This window comes from Nyctereutes procyonoides, unplaced genomic scaffold, assembly GCF_905146905.1.
Source record: "Nyctereutes procyonoides isolate TBG_1078 unplaced genomic scaffold, NYPRO_anot_genome, whole genome shotgun sequence".
NCBI lineage: Eukaryota > Metazoa > Chordata > Mammalia > Carnivora > Canidae > Nyctereutes > Nyctereutes procyonoides.
This window is the reverse complement of record NW_026575040.1, coordinates 12,260,628-12,278,360: the sequence shown is the minus strand read 5'-3', so window position 1 is coordinate 12,278,360 and position 17,733 is coordinate 12,260,628. Positions and strand designations below refer to the sequence as shown.

Genomic DNA, 17,733 nt, shown 5'->3' with positions numbered 1-17,733 from the left:
TCTTTAATTTTTATTTATTTATGATAGTCACAGAGAGAGAGAGAGAGAGGCGCAGAGACACAGGCAGAGGGAGAAGCAGGCTCCATGCATCGGGAGCCTGACGTGGGATTCGATCCTGGGTCTCTAGGATCGCGCCCTGGGCCAAAGGCAAGCGCCAAACCGCTGCGCCACCCAGGGATCCCGTACATAAAATTTAGCAGCATAAATTTGTCATATTAAACTAAATCTTGCTTCTAGCTTAACCTTCTTAATCTTATTTTCCCTTTTCTTCATTTTCTTATTTGCTTTATTTTTATTTATTTTACTATATTATAGTTACATTTTAATAAGGCATCATAAACCCTTTCTGAAACAAGGCAAAGAATAAAAGAAAAGGTAGATACTTTCCATGTAACATTGTAAAATTTTCACTGGTTTCTTAGCTTGGTAGAGTGGGGGGAATGTAGAGTGCTTTAATCCCTGAAATTGTGTAAAAACATGCAAGTGTTATTCTTCAGTTGAGAGAAGCTACACAGCTATTATTAGAGTCTAAAACAGTACTGTCTCCAAAGAATACTTAAAACCACTGTTTTAGATATTGGCCCATGTCATATTAACACTATAGAGCAATCACTTTAGACAGTATAATGCCTAAGATTTATATTATCATTTATAAATCTACATTTTCAAGTGATGCAATTATGTAGAATCATTAGGTAAGTGAATCTCCTAATCAGTGAAGACATTTGATGTATTTCTTTTTTTTTTTTAATTTTTATTTACTTATGATAGTCACAGAGAGAGAGAGAGAGGCAGAGACACAGGCAGAGGGAGAAGCAGGCTCCATGCACCAGGAGCCCGACGTGGGATTCGATCCCCGGTCTCCAGGATCGCACCCTGGGCCAAAGGCAGGCGCCAAACCGCTGCGCCACCCAGAGATCCCGACGTATTTCCTTTAAAACATGATGTTTCTATCTAACACAAATCCTATGTGATTGTAAACACTTCTAAATGCTTTCAAGTATACCGTTTGTGTCAAATAAATGTAATTTTCCTATCTACTCAAAATACTGCACACTGAAGGGACTGAAATATGTGCTTAAAAAAAGGGCAAGAGTATTTAACATCACAGTTAATCCAAAACTTAATTTTAGTCACTCAAATGTTCCTGCCTACATTCAAAGCCCACCTACACAAAACGTAATTGACAAATCTGCTGGCTGGCTTTTCTCTATCCCAGTATGTAATGGAAATGATCAAAAAGCAAGCAGCCAAATGAAAAATAGGCAGATCCCAGTTAAATCTAAATTAATGAGCTTACCATTTCTTCACAAAATAAAACAAAAACCCATACATTTTATAAACCATCAGTATTCCAGGGAACATGAGTTTAAGACAGAATCCTTTATGAAATGACAGTACTCATACCCAGCTTATGAAATGACAGTACTTATACCCAGCTGTATGAAAAAAAATTATTTTAAAAACTGGCAGCTCACCTAAAATACATAGTTACTCACTGTCCATAGGCAATGGCCCATTTCACCATTAAATAGTCGTTTGCTAAAAGTGTAACTCAACAGATCATACCTGATGGTAATTTCTGCTTCATCCCATTGGACCTTAGCAGACGTGCTGCCCTCTTTGACCACTCCCAGCAGCGTGGCATGGCGCCCAGTTTGCTTGTGAACACACCGACCTCCAACTCTAAGACCAGCATCAACTCCTCCTATCACTGCCAGCACAGGCCACACCTCTATGCAAAGGGTCCTCAGCTGCGGCTCTGAGAGGTCAGCAAGGCCATGTCTATTATGTTTACCTTTCTCTTCCTCTTTGCTCTCCTTCTCCTCTCTCATTTCATTTTCCTCTCGGCTTTGAACCGAGCGGCTTTTCTTTAGCTTCTGACCTGACTCTTTAATACATATCTTAATTTTATGCAGCCTTTCCATCATTTTTTTATTAATGCAGTAAGTCCAACGGTCTGTTCGGTGAAGGATACGAATAAGCTGAATAGTGGCCTCCGCCAGCACTGCTGCTACTGGACTGCAAATAGGGTCCCCTGGAAGTAAGTCTCGTGGTGTGCCACGCATTTGCATATCACAAATTTTCACCTAGAAGAAAAAAGAAGCCAGCACATGTGTGATATTAATGGTGCTCCTAAACTATTAGTCACTGAAAGTTCTAGCACATGTAATCCCATGTTGAACTAGTGTTTGGTCTCCTAATATATATCATACCATATATACACTATATATATATATATATATATATATATATTATATGTATACATATGTATACAATATATATTATACCTTGGCTGCTGCTAAGGAGTAAGCAAATATTACAAATTTATTAAGTTAGTAGCAATATAATCCTCTGAACAAGTGGCCCTGTCATTTAAATTTCCTTCTCACAGCCTGTATCAGAGCTCTTATGGCTACCCAAAAGATGGGTATAGACCAAGATGTATGTGATTGACTTCATTTACTCCAAAAATGTGTTGAGAATCTATTCATGCTCATCCTTAAGACCTGAAACTATCTTTACTGTTCAGTGGGCACAAAGATAACATTGTAAGTATAGAGAATTGGGATATTTCCAATCTACATACATTTCAAATAAGACACTGAGGTTAAAAGAAGAGCAAGACTTGGGTTCAAATTTTAACTCTGCACAATCTTAGGAAATTACTTAATTTCACTAAATAGCCTCAGATTTTTTTATCTGAAAAAAGCTGCACTAATATCTGTCTCTTACAGTTATTTTAAAAATTAAATGAGACTTTGCACATTAAGTGCTTATTACTACAATGCAAGATATCAGTAAATGTTCAAAAAGATGTTAATTACCACTAATATGGTTTTTAAAAGCGATTGAAACTTATCAGAAAAGGCTTCTGGGCAGAACAAATTGGTTGATAAATAATCTACAGTTGAATTAATTCCTTCAAGATTAAGATTTTGGGGAGCAACAGGCCATTATTCCAAGTAGAACATACTGCCTAGTTTGGGCTGCAACAATATCACTCACCAGGGGAAGGGATGACTACAGGACTGGATTGCCTCTACTGCATCTCCAGTTTTGCTGACTCTTGTTCAAGAGGCAGTTTCCCTCTCTCATGAATTGCTAGCTTAAAATTATACCACCTTGGCAATTTTAAAAAACATATTTAAAAGCACAGAATAAAAGGTAACTTTCATGGTTAGGACTGATCAAGTCCAGCACTTCCATTATAGAAATACGACAGCATGAAAACGTACTACTACAAAATAACTAGAAATTCTGGAGACCTGAGCTAGGCTGTACTAGATCCTCAAATTAAAGGATATGGTAGAAAACATTTCCACTCATCAGCACAGGGAGACCACAAAGAAACCTGTCCCTGCTTGAGTGTTAGATGAGGACCAAAAAAGGGACACCTGGGTGGTTCAGCGCTTGAGCATCTGCCTTCGGCTCAGGGGGTGATCCCAAATTCCCAGGATCAAGTCCCACGTCAGGTTCCCTGCGAGGAGCCTCCTTCTCCCTGGGCCTGTGTCTCTGCCTCTCTCTCTCTGTGTCTCTCATGAATAAATAAATAAATTCTTTTAAAAAAACTGTTTTTAGTGAGAGGTATCTCTATAATTTTGTCCTCCTGAAAGTTTAGGGTTCAAATTTACCCTATTTATAAGGTGTAAGAAACCCCTTCAGCTGAATTACCCTTGGGTTCCCCATCACAACTGGAACTTCCATTATTCAACTAATAGTATCTGATTACGTTTAAAATTATTTCTAGATCTCTAATATGTATGCACAACTGCCAATAAACCAGATTACTCCTAAACGAGTTCCTGTAATTCCTGTAATTGAAAGGAATTATTACATTCAAGTTGCCAGAATATCAAATAGTGCCTTAATGAAGAGTAAAGGCAATTTAATATAAAAGTAATTTAACTTTCTAGGAGAGTAAATTACCTAAGCAGATACTTTAATGGTAGAAATAGCTTATCCTACTTATAAACTCTATCAGATCCTATCAAATATTAATTTAAAAAGGGCAAATATTCTTTACATCTAAGTATAAAGGTTTGAGGTTTCATTACCTTTTCCCCTGGGTTGCTACTATAGAACATCACGCATGGGTACAACTCTGCTGCATCCACATCTTCAAAAGCTAATTTGGGTTCCTATAGAGTGGTGGAGATGATAAAAAGAAGCAAAACAGGTTTTTAAAATGTATAATATCTAATCACATTAAGATTCAAAGCTCTTATGAGACAACACAATTTACAAGAACAAACCTTAAATAACACTGCTAACCAGAAAATTCCACATATAACAAATGATCCTGATTTGTTCATCTGTTACTGGGATTTTACCATCTTTCTGTCATTTGCTTGGTGCTGGCAAATATTAAAAGAACTAAAAGATATTAGAGTAAAAAGGAGAGAAGAGTGGATAATCTATAAACTGAGTAACTGGCACTTAAATAACTGAGTTGAGTATAAACAAAAAGAAAACATGCAATGCTTGTGAATGAGTTTCAGTACCTCTCCATTTTTCCCAAAGGAAATGGTCCTGGCTTCCATGTCTAGCACACAGGTAATGAAATCTCCTTGAGTAAAGCTGGACAACGTCAGAGTCTGTTCTCCATTGTGATAGAGGTTACCACTGTAGGCCCGGTAGAGCCACATGTCCGAGGTAGTACGGTGGTTAAAGTCATGTACTGGCCAGCGAGAAACTCCAACACACGTGCCTTCATTACCTCTGTTTTCCTTCACAATGTAAAACTAAAATGAAAGTGGTAATGTTCACTAATATCCAAAAACCAGTTTATACACTATTAACTGCATAAAGCAACCCTGGGGACTATGCTCATAAATAACACTGATGCATTTATGAGAATATGGTTTAAGTTTACTTTCAGCCTAAGTGAAAATAACATACAAAAGAAACAATTTCATCATTTTATAACAATTTTAAAACAAATTTAATCTTTACATGTAGAATATTTAGAGTAACCTTTGTGTACTTACTTCAACAATTTTAGCTTATATTTCAATTATAAAGCTGAAGAAATTATGTCTAGTCCAGATAATCATGAATGGAAAGCTTCAGTTCTTTACATACAAATTTTCTAACTACTCCTTTATGTATATTTATGTGCAGAAAAGAGTTAATATAGCAGGCCTGAAACTGCTATCCATGTTTTTTTTCTTTGGGAGGGAGAGGGGGATGGGGAGGGCAGAGGGAAAGGTAGAGAAAAAATGAGAAAGAATCTTAAGCAGGCTCCACACCCAGCATGGAGCCCAACATGGGGCTTGATTTCACAACCCCGAGATCATGACCTGAGCTGAAATCAAGAGTTGGACTCTTAACTGACTGAGCCACCCAGGTGCCCTAAGACTGCTATCTTTAAAAAGCCCTGCTTGTAATACACACTGGCCCTTGGCTAGTATCTAGGAATTCAACTGGTAAACAGTTTCCTACATGGATACAAAACGTTTCCTAAGTGATAAGGATAGCTCACCAGGTATACAGTGTTTGAACAATACGATTTATGCTGAGTACCTGCTTTCCTCTTGGGAGTCTGGAATTCTGGTACATGTGAGGCAGAGCATACCCTCATGACAAGCCTTCAGTAAAAATCTTAGGTGCTAAGTCTCTAATGGGCTTCCCTAACACATTGCACACATGCTGCTTCACTTTGTTGCTGGGAAAAGTATATGTTCCATGTGAGCCTTCATGAGAGGGAGAAAACATAAAGAAGCATGTATATGGATTCCTTCAGATTCCACCTGGTCTTTTCCCCTCTTATGCAGCTTTAAGTCCTTCCTGGATGGTCACAATAAAATCTTAGTCATAAGTACAACTATATACTGAGTCCTATGAGTTGTTCTACTAAATCTTTCAATATAGGAGTAATCTTGGGAACCCTCAACACGGTGGTGGCAACAAGAATATTCATTAGTACTGACTCATTAAAATATAGTTACAGTGTTATTTAAAGAAAAGGGAGAGAGAAGTGGGAAAAGACAAAACTTTGGTGTCTGGTAGCTATGGAGTTACATGTATTATGAAATGGCAAGTGAACTGCTATCTGTTGGGAGAGATGAAAGTTACCTATGGAACTCAAAAATAATAGATTCAACCACAGCAGAGTTAGCTCACTCGTCCCATGACTGCTTTTGGCTTTGTTAATCGAAGTGAGAGAAAAAAAAAAAAAAACAGGGTAAAATTTGTGATGTTTTCTCTTGTGGGTGGAAAGACAAAGGACCCCGAACATCCCTATAAATGGGCTTTGTTTGGGCCAAAGAATAAAAATCAATTTGCAGTTGTTTCTCCTCTGGGTAGGAGAGCAAAGAGTTCAAATTTCCCTAAAGGTGAGTTCTGAGTTAGACCAAAAATATTAGAAGTGTGGTTTCTATAACTGATGATTTTTTGCTATGATTTTTGCTTATTGGAGCCTCTGGAAAAAGGGAGACAACATATGAAGGGTAGTAATTTCCCGATAGAGATACCCAGGTATGTTTTCAAAGTTTTAGAAAGCAGTTTTCACTTGCAATTGAGTTCATCAGTAAAATCTGATGTCTGATCCTAGAGGCTAATGATTTTCTAGCCTAAAGTGCATAGTTCTGACTGGCTAAATTTGGACTCAAGGACTGACACAAGGCATAAAGAGCCTAGAAAAGCCTTGCTTGTCACTTGGACCTGAAACACAGCATTTTGGTCTGACAGCCTCTAGGCTTCAACTGCTGCCAAAAAAGTTATTAGCTTTTTAGAATCCTGAATTTACAGATTTTTTAAAAAATATTTTATTAATTTATTTGGGGGGGGAAGGGAGTGCATGCACAAGTGGGTGGAGTGACAGGCAGAAAAGTGGGGGAGAAGCAGGCTCCATGCTGAGCAGAAAGCCTGATGTGGGGCTCCCTCCCAGGACCCTGGGATCATGACCTGAGCAGAAGGCAGACACTTAACTGAGCCACCCAGGTGCCCCTGAGTTTATAGATTCTAATTGTCTGGACCTGACTCTAAGCTAAAACATGATACTGTCTGCCATGGACTGTTTCAACAAACATGAGCTGTGTTCATGTAACATGTTCCTTAAAAGCAGGAACCGGCCCAAAGAACAAAACTAAAATTCTGGGACTGTTACAGATTTAGGACTCCTCTATGGAGCCACAAACTATGAAAACATCACAGATTCTGGCTGGAGTATCCAGGTCTTGCAGATGCCCCTGGGCTTATTCTTTGATGGAACCATCTGAATTTGAGCTAATTGGCTCCACATTTCTGACACAGAATGGATTAAACTCCTAACTTGCGATTCCTACTAAAAGCTGTAGCAGGAGGAAGGTGTATCACAGGGAGTAGGACCTCGCCATCCATTCTTAATCAACTGGACTTTCAACCTCTTCTTGGGGACATCCCACTGCTGTTGACTTAGTATGTTCAGCTTTTTGGATTACTTGCAGTTTGCAACAGACTGATTCTATTCATCTTTCTTCTGATACACACATCTTAGTAATAAGGCTTTTTATTAAAAGAAGTTCTTCTAGAAAGAGATTGATCTTTTCTAGGCTGCCCACTGGATAAATGATTAGGATAAAACAGTTAAGAGGTTTTATTTTTTTTTAATTTTTATTTATTTATGATAGTCACATAGAATGAGAGAGAGAGAGGCAGAGACACAGGCAGAGGGAGAAGCAGGCTCCATGCACCGGGAGCCCGACATGGGACCCGATCCCGGGTCTCCAGGATCGCGCCCTGGGGCAAAGGCAGGCGCTAAACCGCTGCGCCACCCAGGAATCCCAGTTAAGAGGTTTTAAAACCTATTTAAAAAAAAAATTTTAACTGGGATTTTATCCTAACCAATTACATGACTAACTGTTCTAGTTAAGTTGTATGTAAATGTTTTCCTGTGAAAATTCTTTTGTCCTTATACTCAAACCCTCTGGACAGGTCTAAATGAAGGTTAAAAAATGACCAGAAAAAATCTGAAGTTTTAATTACCAAAGGGGACATAATGATTTTAGAATAAGGGAGAAAAAAATCCAAAGATCCCAGACCCTTGGGAAATGTGAGGAGTGGGGAGAGCATTAATGATCTTTGTTTTTCAGAACTCTTTCTCTCGGGGGAAAAAAATTTCACTTTGCCTTGAAGGCTGCAGTGAGTACTTCAAATTCAACCTGACTGCTGAGCCTCTTCTCACAATTGATAGATTATCAGAAATAGGGAGTGGCCCTAGCACCTGCACATTCCATAGCACACCTCTAGATGTCATTATGCTCTTGAGGCAGATAAACTGATATCTTAGACAAGTAAAACCATTTAACTGCTTTTATGCAGTCCCACTGATTCTAAATTATTACAACTATACTGGGAACAGAGGATAGGAGGTACCCTTGGTGGAAGGTCACTTTGGAGCCTTGTTAACTTGTCCTGTTTAACTACTACACATCTTGGTATCCTAAGAATTACAAACTCTTTGTTTCCAGGTATAGCACATACGCCTTCTAGAATTGTATTTTTCTGTGTGTGCACCCTATCATGAACACTACCTGAGCCCTGGACTGGCCAGAGTTGGTGTTGTGCTGAACTGATGTCTAAGCCAGTTAATATAAAAACTTAAGGACAAATCCACATGGCTTTTTATGACAGACCTTTATGTTAATGGGATTTGTTTTAACTAGCTAAGTCTAGGATCCTCTAGGAAGCATAAGTGAAGTCAATAATACAGGCTGTTCTCACCCCGCTGCTTATGGTCCTACTGATAATATCATTACTGTAAAAATACTGTGGCCAAGAGCAGCAGGGTAGACTCTGTCAAAAAAAGAGGAGTTAAAATAACAGAGACTGCCATCCTTAGAAAGTCCTGCTTCCATTGTTGACCCCTGGCTAAGATTTGGAACTAGACTGGTAAAAAGTTCCCTCCACTGATAACTTTATCCTAACTGATAAAGGATAATTATAGGCTCATTGTATCTAGACTCTTTTGTATAGCAATATCATTTAGCAAAAACACCTGCTTTCCCTCTGGGAATCTAAAATTTTAGTATATGGCAGAGGGTATGTGACCAGCACCCAATAAAAATCTTGGGCACTGAGTCTCCAATGGGCTTTCCCAAACAGAAACATCACAGAGATTACTGTATTTTCATGGCTAAGATCTGTGTGACTCCTCATAAGAGACATCATCATAATTTTTTTTACTGTTCATTTAAAAAAAACCTTTGAGATAACCTGAGAAGAATTTATAGGAGTTACAAAATAATAGAGTTCTTGTATACCTTCGTTCAGTTTCCATTTATATTAACATCTTACATAACGATAAAATATTTACATACAATTTTTTTTTTAAAGTAATCTCCATGGCCAATGTGGGGACTGAACTCATGACCCTGAGATCAAGAGTCATATGCTCTGGGACACCTGGGTGGCTCAGCAGTTGAGCATCTGCCTTTGGCTCAGGGAGTGATCGCAGAGTACCAGGATCAAGTCCCACATTGGGCTTCCTGCATGGAGCCTGCTTCTCCCTCTGCCTGTGTCTCTGCCTCTCTCTCTCTCTCTCTCTCTCATGAATAAATAAATAAAATCTTAAAAAAAAAAGTCATATGCTCTACTGACTGAGATAACCAAGGGCCCCTACCTATGATTTTCAAAAAGTCTTTGATATATTTTTTTATAAGAACCTGGGGGGAAAAGGACTAAAGGACAAAATGCTAAAAAACTACTTGGAATTCTACATACCTTCCACTGATAGCATCCAGAAGTTACTCCAGTTGATGCCAATCCATATCCTTTTCCTCCACTGCCATGAGTTAAAATCTGTCCATTCTCCACTAGGCAACACTGAGCTTTCTCTGGGTCAAATGATACTTCTTGTATAGGAAGATTCTCATCTTCTTCCTCCAACTCTCCCTGCTTCTACCAAAAAGGAAACTGGGTCAGTACTTTGGGATAATCCAGATCTCAGTTAACATATATCCTAAGACTCCTTGGTTTGAGTCCACAAATATTTATTAAATATCTACTGTGTACCAGGTACTGTGCAGGCAATGGGAACACAATGATAAATACAGCATGGTCTCTGCATAAAGCGTACAGTCCAATTAGGGGCAGAGACATAACACAAGTACTGTGAAAGAATAACAGAAGTTACATGACTAATATATCAGAAACAAAAAGGTGTCTAAACATGCTTGGGAAAGATAAGGAAAGTATTCAAAAGAAGATGACTTCTGAGCTGAGTCCTAAATAATGAGAAAGCATTCAGCAGCTGGTCAAAGAAGAAAAAGGCACTTAGGGCAGTATGTAAAACATTGTGCCAAAGCATGGAGGTACAGCATAGTTCAGTGATTTATAATAACTGCAAGTAGTGTGGAATGTTTGGATGATGTGACTGATAGAAAAGGAGGCTAGAAAGAGAAAAAGGAACAAAATCATGGAAAGCTCTGAATGCCATTTAAAGTCTGAACTTTACTCCATAGACAACAGGAAGTGCCTATACAAATTTATATAAAGGTTCTCTAACCAGATCTGTGTTTTATAAACATTGTTTTACTAGGGGTATGTAGGATGAAGGCAGAGAGATCAATCAGAAGATTACTACAAGATTTCAGGTAAAAACCAGTGAGGACTTAAATTTATCAATTCATTCAATGAGTATTAAGCATCTACTATGTGCCAGGCAGCTATATATATTCAGCAGTGTATTAGATAAGGTCTCTGCTCTCATAGAATTGTTCTATATATATAAATATCTATACACACACACATACATGTAGAACTTAGAACTTAATATTTTAGAAGGTAGAGACAGAAGATACATAAAAAAAATATCAGGTATGTGCTATATTGAAATTAAAGCAAATGATGTAACAGAGTTTGTGACAACTAACTGTAGATTGAGGATCAGGAAAGGGCATTCTGAAGAAGTGATAATTAAGTTGAGATCTGAACAGTAAGAAGTTGATGTCTGAAAAAACCTATCTGAAGGAAGTCTTCTAGGTAGAAAGAATAGCCAGTGCAAAGCATGAAAGAAGGAACAAGCTCAGTGTAATTCAAGAAACAGGAAGAAGACAAGTTGTTCTAAGCGTAGTGAGCAAAGGGGAAAGAACAAGTAGTTCTAGAATTTATCACAAAAATGATGAGAAACCATTGGAGGGTTTTAAGCACGGGACAACATGGTATGATTTATAATTTAAAAGATCACTCTGAATCCCATGCAGAGAACAGACTACAGGGAATTAACAATAAAAACAGAAAGACCATTTAGGAAGACTACTGACTAGTTCAAGCCAGAGATAATAGTGGCTTGGAACAGGGTGATGGTAGAGGAAATGAGGAGATGGGCAAATTCAAGTTCAGAAAGACCATTTAGGAGACTACTGACTAGTTCAAGCCAGAGATAATAGTGGCTTGGAACAGGGTGATGATAGAGGAAATGAGGAGATGAGCAAATTCAAGTTCAGAAAGACCATTTAGGAGACTACTGACTAGTTCAAGTGGCTTGGAACAGAGTGATGGTAGAGGAAATGAGGAGATGGGCAAATTCAAGTTCTATTTTATAGAGGAAACAACAGGACTTGGAGATTATATAGATAGAGAAAATGGGGGAGGGGGAGTAGTGACAGAAAGAGGAGAATCAAGGGTGATTCCCAGGCTTTTTAGCTAAGTGCCTAACCAGAAAGATGGGAAAGCTGGGGAAGGAACAGGATCTGACAGAACTAAAAATGCTATTAAATATGAGATGCCCACTAGACATGTGATAAGGCAAGCAGAAGGTAGGTATTAAGCCCAGAATTCAGGGAATATGTTAGAAATGGAACTAAAAATTTGGGAAGCAATGGCATATGAGTCTGAATAAGGCTTTGCTTTGTTGGGTGCAGGAAAGGGAATGCAGTGATGGCTGAAAAAGAAGGGGTCCTGGGACCAAGACTTGGGATACTCCAATACTTAAACAGAAGAGGAAGAACTAATAAAAGAGAATGAGTAAAGGCCATTGTGCTGAAATAGAAGGAAAATCAGAAAAAAGAAAAAAGAAAAAAGAAAAATTGTGGACTCATGAAAACCAAGAGAAAGATCAAGGGAGCAACATGAATGGATTTAAGAGCTGTTTAAGAAGTAAAATCAATGAGGCCTAGAAGCTACATGGATGGGGAGGCATTAGGGGAGTCAAAATTCCCAATACAGGTTTGGAACGTTATGTGAATGGTAGTATTACCAATTAAAAAAATGGGACAGAGAGAAAAGTAAAAAACCTTGATGGAGAGACACCTGGGCTGGCATTTAAGTTTGGAAGGCACTGCATTTAGAAGAAAATGGTCCCAAGTTTATCCAAGACTGCTGGAAAAGCTAAGACTGGAACTCTGAGGGACCGCAGTGTTTGGGATGCAGGGAAGGAAATCATGACACCAAAGAAGAGATACCTCTGGAGGGAACCAAGGATTGGCAGAGGAATGGAGGCATAGGAGAAGTAGTGTTTTGAAAACAGAAGGCTAGAGTTTCCTGAGATCAAGATGTAGACAAAAAAAGGGCATCCTGTATTTAGCACTTAGCACTTGTGTCATTTAATTTTGGTGCTTTGATGGAAGATCAATAATTGAGGTAAAGAGATAATGAGAACTAAGGAGTGGCTACAACATGCATAAAATTACTCTTCTGAGAAGCTTAGCAATGAAGGACAAGTGAAAAGACATGGGAGGCTTCTCGAATAAAAAAGGCGGTTTGGGGAAGGTGGGAATGAGAAATGTTTATAAGCTGAGAAGAAGGAACCAGTGGAGGAGAAAGTGCAAAGAGAATATACAATAACTGATAGAACAAAGTCCCTCATAGGAGACGAAGTCCAGAGACAGGAGACTGGATAGTCACCTGTGCTATCTAAAAATACTTTTTTGTGGAAGAATTGCTTACCTGTGACTTTATTTCTTGTTCTTTTTCCTTTATCTGAATAGCATGTTTGGCCTGAGCAATAGGTGTTTCCCACATACAGTCCGACAGAAGGGAAAAGAGGCGTTCAACAACCTATTTATTGAAGGAAAAAGAATGATAAAATTTGTAAAGGTAATTTTAGAAAAATTAAGTCACGTAATTGTACTATTAAGTCAAATGTAAAATTTGATTATATGAATGTCCAACAGCTACTCTGGGTGGTTGTAAGTTAAATGTCCTGTTTTAGAAGGATCATTAACCCACTTTCTAATGGGTTCCATTGCTCTCATGTTTCCTCACTAAACAGACCTCTAAAGAGGCTGTGCAACCTCATACACTGCTCTTCTAGAGGCCCAACTAGGGTAAGAAATTCCACAGATATTCCTTTCCTTCTGACCTTCCAAGTATTCATTATCCCCCTAACTCCACACACCCATAACTTAATTTCTCCTTCTCCTTGCTTGGAAATGAAATAATAAAACAATATCAGAAGCAGAAGTTTTGCTACTGATAAATAACACATTTACAACTGAAGAGACTATAATTTAGATTTTGGGTAAATTATGTTACAGATGTGAAAATTTTCTTTTTTTTTTTTTAAAGATTTTATTTATTTATTCATGAGACACACAGCGAGAGAGAGAGAGAGAGAGAGAAAGAGAGAGAGAGAGAGACAGGCAGAGACATAGGCAGAGGGAGAAACAGGCTCTCCTGCAGGGAACCTGATTCAGGATTTGAACCCAGGATCCCAGGATCACGACCTGAGCCAAAGGCAGATGCTCAACCACTGAGCCACCCAGGCAGCCTTAAAATATATCTTCTAATAGCTTTAAAAAATAGAAACCTGAGCCATTTGATCATCTTCTACTCCAGATTCACAAGCTGGTAGCACAGCTTCAAGGACATGAAGTGCAAGGAGCCTTGTTCTTAGGTTACCAACTAGAGGAATACCTGGAGGGGAGAAAAGACATTTTCTTATTATCAGTATAACTTACATTCAAAGCATAAATGAACTCCTCAAATAAAAATATCTGAGGTTCCTAAGCATTTATGGGTGGAATGGACTACACAATTATCACAAGAATTCTGGACTCATTCTATACCCACTAATGTACATAAATATTCATGTTGATTTCTCAGTTTTTATGTATATACATGAGATTTATTTATTAGAGAGAGAAAGAAAGAGAGCAGGGGGAGAGGCAGAGAGAGAGAGGGAAAGAGACAATCTTAAGTAGATCCTCTGCTGAGTGCAGAGCCCAAAGAGGGGCTCAATCTCATGATCCTGAGATCACAACCTGAACTAAAACCAAGAGCTGGACACTTAACCAGCAACAGCACCACCCAAGTGCCCCTTTATTTTTTTTTAAGATCTATTTATTTATTTTCAAGAAATTGAGAGAGAGAGAGCATGCATAGAGGAGGCCAATTTTTATGTATGTATAAAGAGACTAGCACTATAATAACTACTCTGCCAAAGACTATGCTATGCACTTCATACACATTAGCTTTTTGATCTTCACAAACCCTACATCATATCCCTATTTTACTGATGAGATAATCAAGGCTAAGAGAAGTGAAGTAAGGTGACCATAGCTCAGCAAAGGTAGAATTTTAAATAGGTCTGCTAATCTCTAAAGCTCAGGCTTATTATACTTTTTCATGGCTTTTTCTCCATCCATGCACTGACTGCCTCCCAGGGATTGTTAGGATTAATGGGAAGTTAACAGTCTGTACTTTTTCTAAAGTAAGCAAAGGTAGAGGCAGAATAATGATGCTCTTTTTTTTTTTAATGCCTTACCTACCACTACAAAATCAGTTAAAAGTAAATGAATATCTGATTTTTTTTATGCTAAGACTTTAATATAGGCTTCATCTTACTAAATGAGAAAAAAAGCTGTTACAAGTTATACTAGTTAATAAAAACTAGCAAAGTGTATTGAGAATATATACACATAAAATAACATGTACCATGGAAAGTTAAATGATGTTTTAGCGTATTTAAAAAAGACTAGGGATGATAAAAAGTTCCGGAAATGGAGAGTAGGGATGGCTGAATAACACTATGAATGTACTGTCACTATTTACACTTAAATAATTAAAACTGTAAATTTTCTTATATTTTATGTAACTGTAAATTTTATGTACATTTTACTATAATTTAAAAAAAGACTAGGAAAGGATTGACAGACTCTATGCAAAAAGACCAGACTTTTAGGCTAGATCTGGGAGTTAAGCTTACTACACAGAACGCTCACAGCTAGCACACAATCAGAAGTTACAATCAAGACAACAGAAATCGTATTATGATGACAGAGAATGGACAAATCAGATCTGCATTCTGATAATCCAAGAAGTGATGTCAAAACTTGCACCAAATTATCATATTAAACAGAATGTTCTCTGCTTATTTTTATTATAGTAATCCAAACAAATAGCGTCAAATTCCTTAGATTAAATCCATAATCTAGTCCCATGCTATTTCCTATTAATGCTTACTAATTTTTACCTCTGAAATTAGATTTTTTTTGATCAAGCATTCAGAAAATAAAAGTCTTGAAATTAAGGTCCAATATCCAATGTTATTCAAGTCCAACATTATATGAATAAAATACATGTGATATATAAAAATACTCTAAAACAAGGCAAAAGTCATATACCTGAAGAACACTTCTGAGATGCTATATTTAGGAGCACTTCTGTCCATTTGGGGGAAGCCATCTTTGACTGAATTGCTTTTGAAGATACAACTCTGCGAAGAAAAACTAAAAAATCCCCCAGATGCAGTTCGGCTGCATGTTGTTTCCTAAGAGCAGCTAAAGAGTGAAGAGACAAGTTTAAATTACAACCAAAAATCAACAGGAAAATGTCTTATATTAAATAACTTGCATTTAGATTGCAGAAAGCTCAAACTTAATTCAAAATTTAAGTTGTCAATTAGCTGTTGAATTTTTTAAATTTAAAGAACAGAATGGGGAAAGGTCAGAAAATAATGCCAAACTTGAAAAAAAAAACATTTTTAACATTTGTATACAGTAATAGTAAGGTTGCTAGAATAAAGTACGTATATTTGGTTTTGTGCATTTTTTTTTTACTGCTATTCTGAAAAGCAACAGTTCTCTATCCAAGTCTCAAGTTCTACAGTAGAATCTGAAGGAAATTGTCTGCAAACACCCTAAAATTGTATGAAAATTGTGTATTTGATTAGTAAGAGTTCACAACCTGAATCATATTTTCAAAAAGCCCATGGTCTCCCCCAGCCCAATCAGATTAAGAATCACACCTTTAAAAAACTTTGTGTTTTCAGGTTCTACAAAGAAACAAATTTCTAGGCCTGAGTCTGATCTGCCTGAGCACCAGCTCGATGTGTAAAGATCTTTCATACAAACCTGCCCTGACCAATCTTTCCAGTTCTTTCACCAGTATCAGTACCAGACTCTCTCTTGTCACCCCTCATAGTCTCCTCTCCACCCTGCGCATTTTGAGCCAGAGAACTATCTGCTCTTCCTATAATACACCATGTTCTACCAACATCTAACACCTTTCATACCATGTCAGCTTGGCAAAGTCCTACTCAGAGTCAAGAGGAAGAAGGATGCCAATGAGGCAGTTGCCCAGAATGTCAGTCTCTAGGGGCACTAAAAATATAAAATCATAACAATTTGGAAGCAGGAATACGTAGCACTCCTTTCAGGGAGATCCTGACGTGTCAAATTAAGGAATACAAAGACAAGTCACTAAGAGGAGACCTCAGCACCACGGGCCACACTTAGATGGCCAGGAATCTATCTTCACAGACATCTCATCTTAACTGGAGGACTTCTGTTCTGCTGAGATGAGTGTGCATGTCTATGACAGAATTAGAACACTGGCAATAATTAGAGACAATTGTACTCCTTTGCTATGTTTCCTCTACATGGTACTCTAACTCTTCTTTTTAATTTTTTTAAAATTTTTTTCTTTATTTATTTATGATAGTCACAGAGAGAGAGAGAGAGAGAGAGAGACACAGGCAGAGACACAGGCAGAGACACAGGCAGAGGGAGAAGCAGGCTCCATGCACTGGGAGCCCGACGTGGGATTCGATTCCGGGTCTCCAGGATCGCGCCCTGGGCCAAAGGCAGGCGCCAAACCACTGCGCCACCCAGGGATCCCTAACTCTTCTTTACTTAAATGCTAATGAGCAAATATTTTTATATCAGTTTAAAGAATATAGAATTATTATTCTGCCCTGGATACCCGCATATCATTCCAACCTTGTTTGTATACAATCCTTCAAAATCCAGGTCAAAAGCTACCTCTCATTCTATGAGGCCTTCTCTCTGGGTGGAGATCCTTGGGAAAATCTCTTGTATGAGGCCTCCATTCTACTCTCTATCCTTATTCCCAACAAGTATCTCTAACAAGATACTAAATTATTAAATTAACTGAAATTTGGAGACCTTAAATATATAAAGCTGGTTGATATATCTTGGTAATTCAGATGGTTTCAGTAGCAATACCATGTTTGAAGTGAAAGGTACACTTTACTTTCAGTTAAGTATTTTAGAGGGTTTCTGGGGTTATTAATAACTGGCCACTGCTGACGAGAATCAGCCTCACTCCCAGCCATCCTCATGAACAAAGATTACAATGGCATTCTCTCTAAGATGACCTGAGAGGAATAGGATATGGATTCAGTCTGCTGTTATACCTGCCAAGATTCATTCATGGAAGAACTGCCTCTTTCCTTTTCTTCCTTTTCTTTCTCCTTCTTTCCTTCCTTCCTCCTCCCTGCTTCCCTCCCTCCCTCCTTCCTTTTCTTTCAGATTTTATTTACTTGAGAAAGAGAGTATGAGTGAGAGA

General features: G+C 38.0%; 1 protein-coding gene across 7 annotated transcripts in view; it reads right to left on the bottom strand.

Annotated features, from left to right (window-relative positions):
- HERC1 (HECT and RLD domain containing E3 ubiquitin protein ligase family member 1) overlaps positions 1-17,733 on the bottom strand; it is a 195,294-nt gene that overhangs the window by 65,882 nt on the left and 111,679 nt on the right. For 6 of the 7 annotated variants that reach the window (XM_055320270.1, XM_055320269.1, XM_055320276.1 and 3 more), the window contains exons 31-37: positions 15,549-15,704; positions 13,733-13,839; positions 12,871-12,981; positions 9,706-9,882; positions 4,506-4,745; positions 4,059-4,142; positions 1,570-2,090 (exon numbers count right to left, since the gene is read on the bottom strand). In XM_055320270.1, the coding sequence (XP_055176245.1) occupies positions 1,570-2,090; positions 4,059-4,142; positions 4,506-4,745; positions 9,706-9,882; positions 12,871-12,981; positions 13,733-13,839; positions 15,549-15,704 (1,396 nt within the window). The remainder of the gene's footprint in view (positions 1-1,569; positions 2,091-4,058; positions 4,143-4,505; positions 4,746-9,705; positions 9,883-12,870; positions 12,982-13,732; positions 13,840-15,548; positions 15,705-17,733) is intronic. The other variant, XM_055320271.1, reaches the window with a different exon arrangement.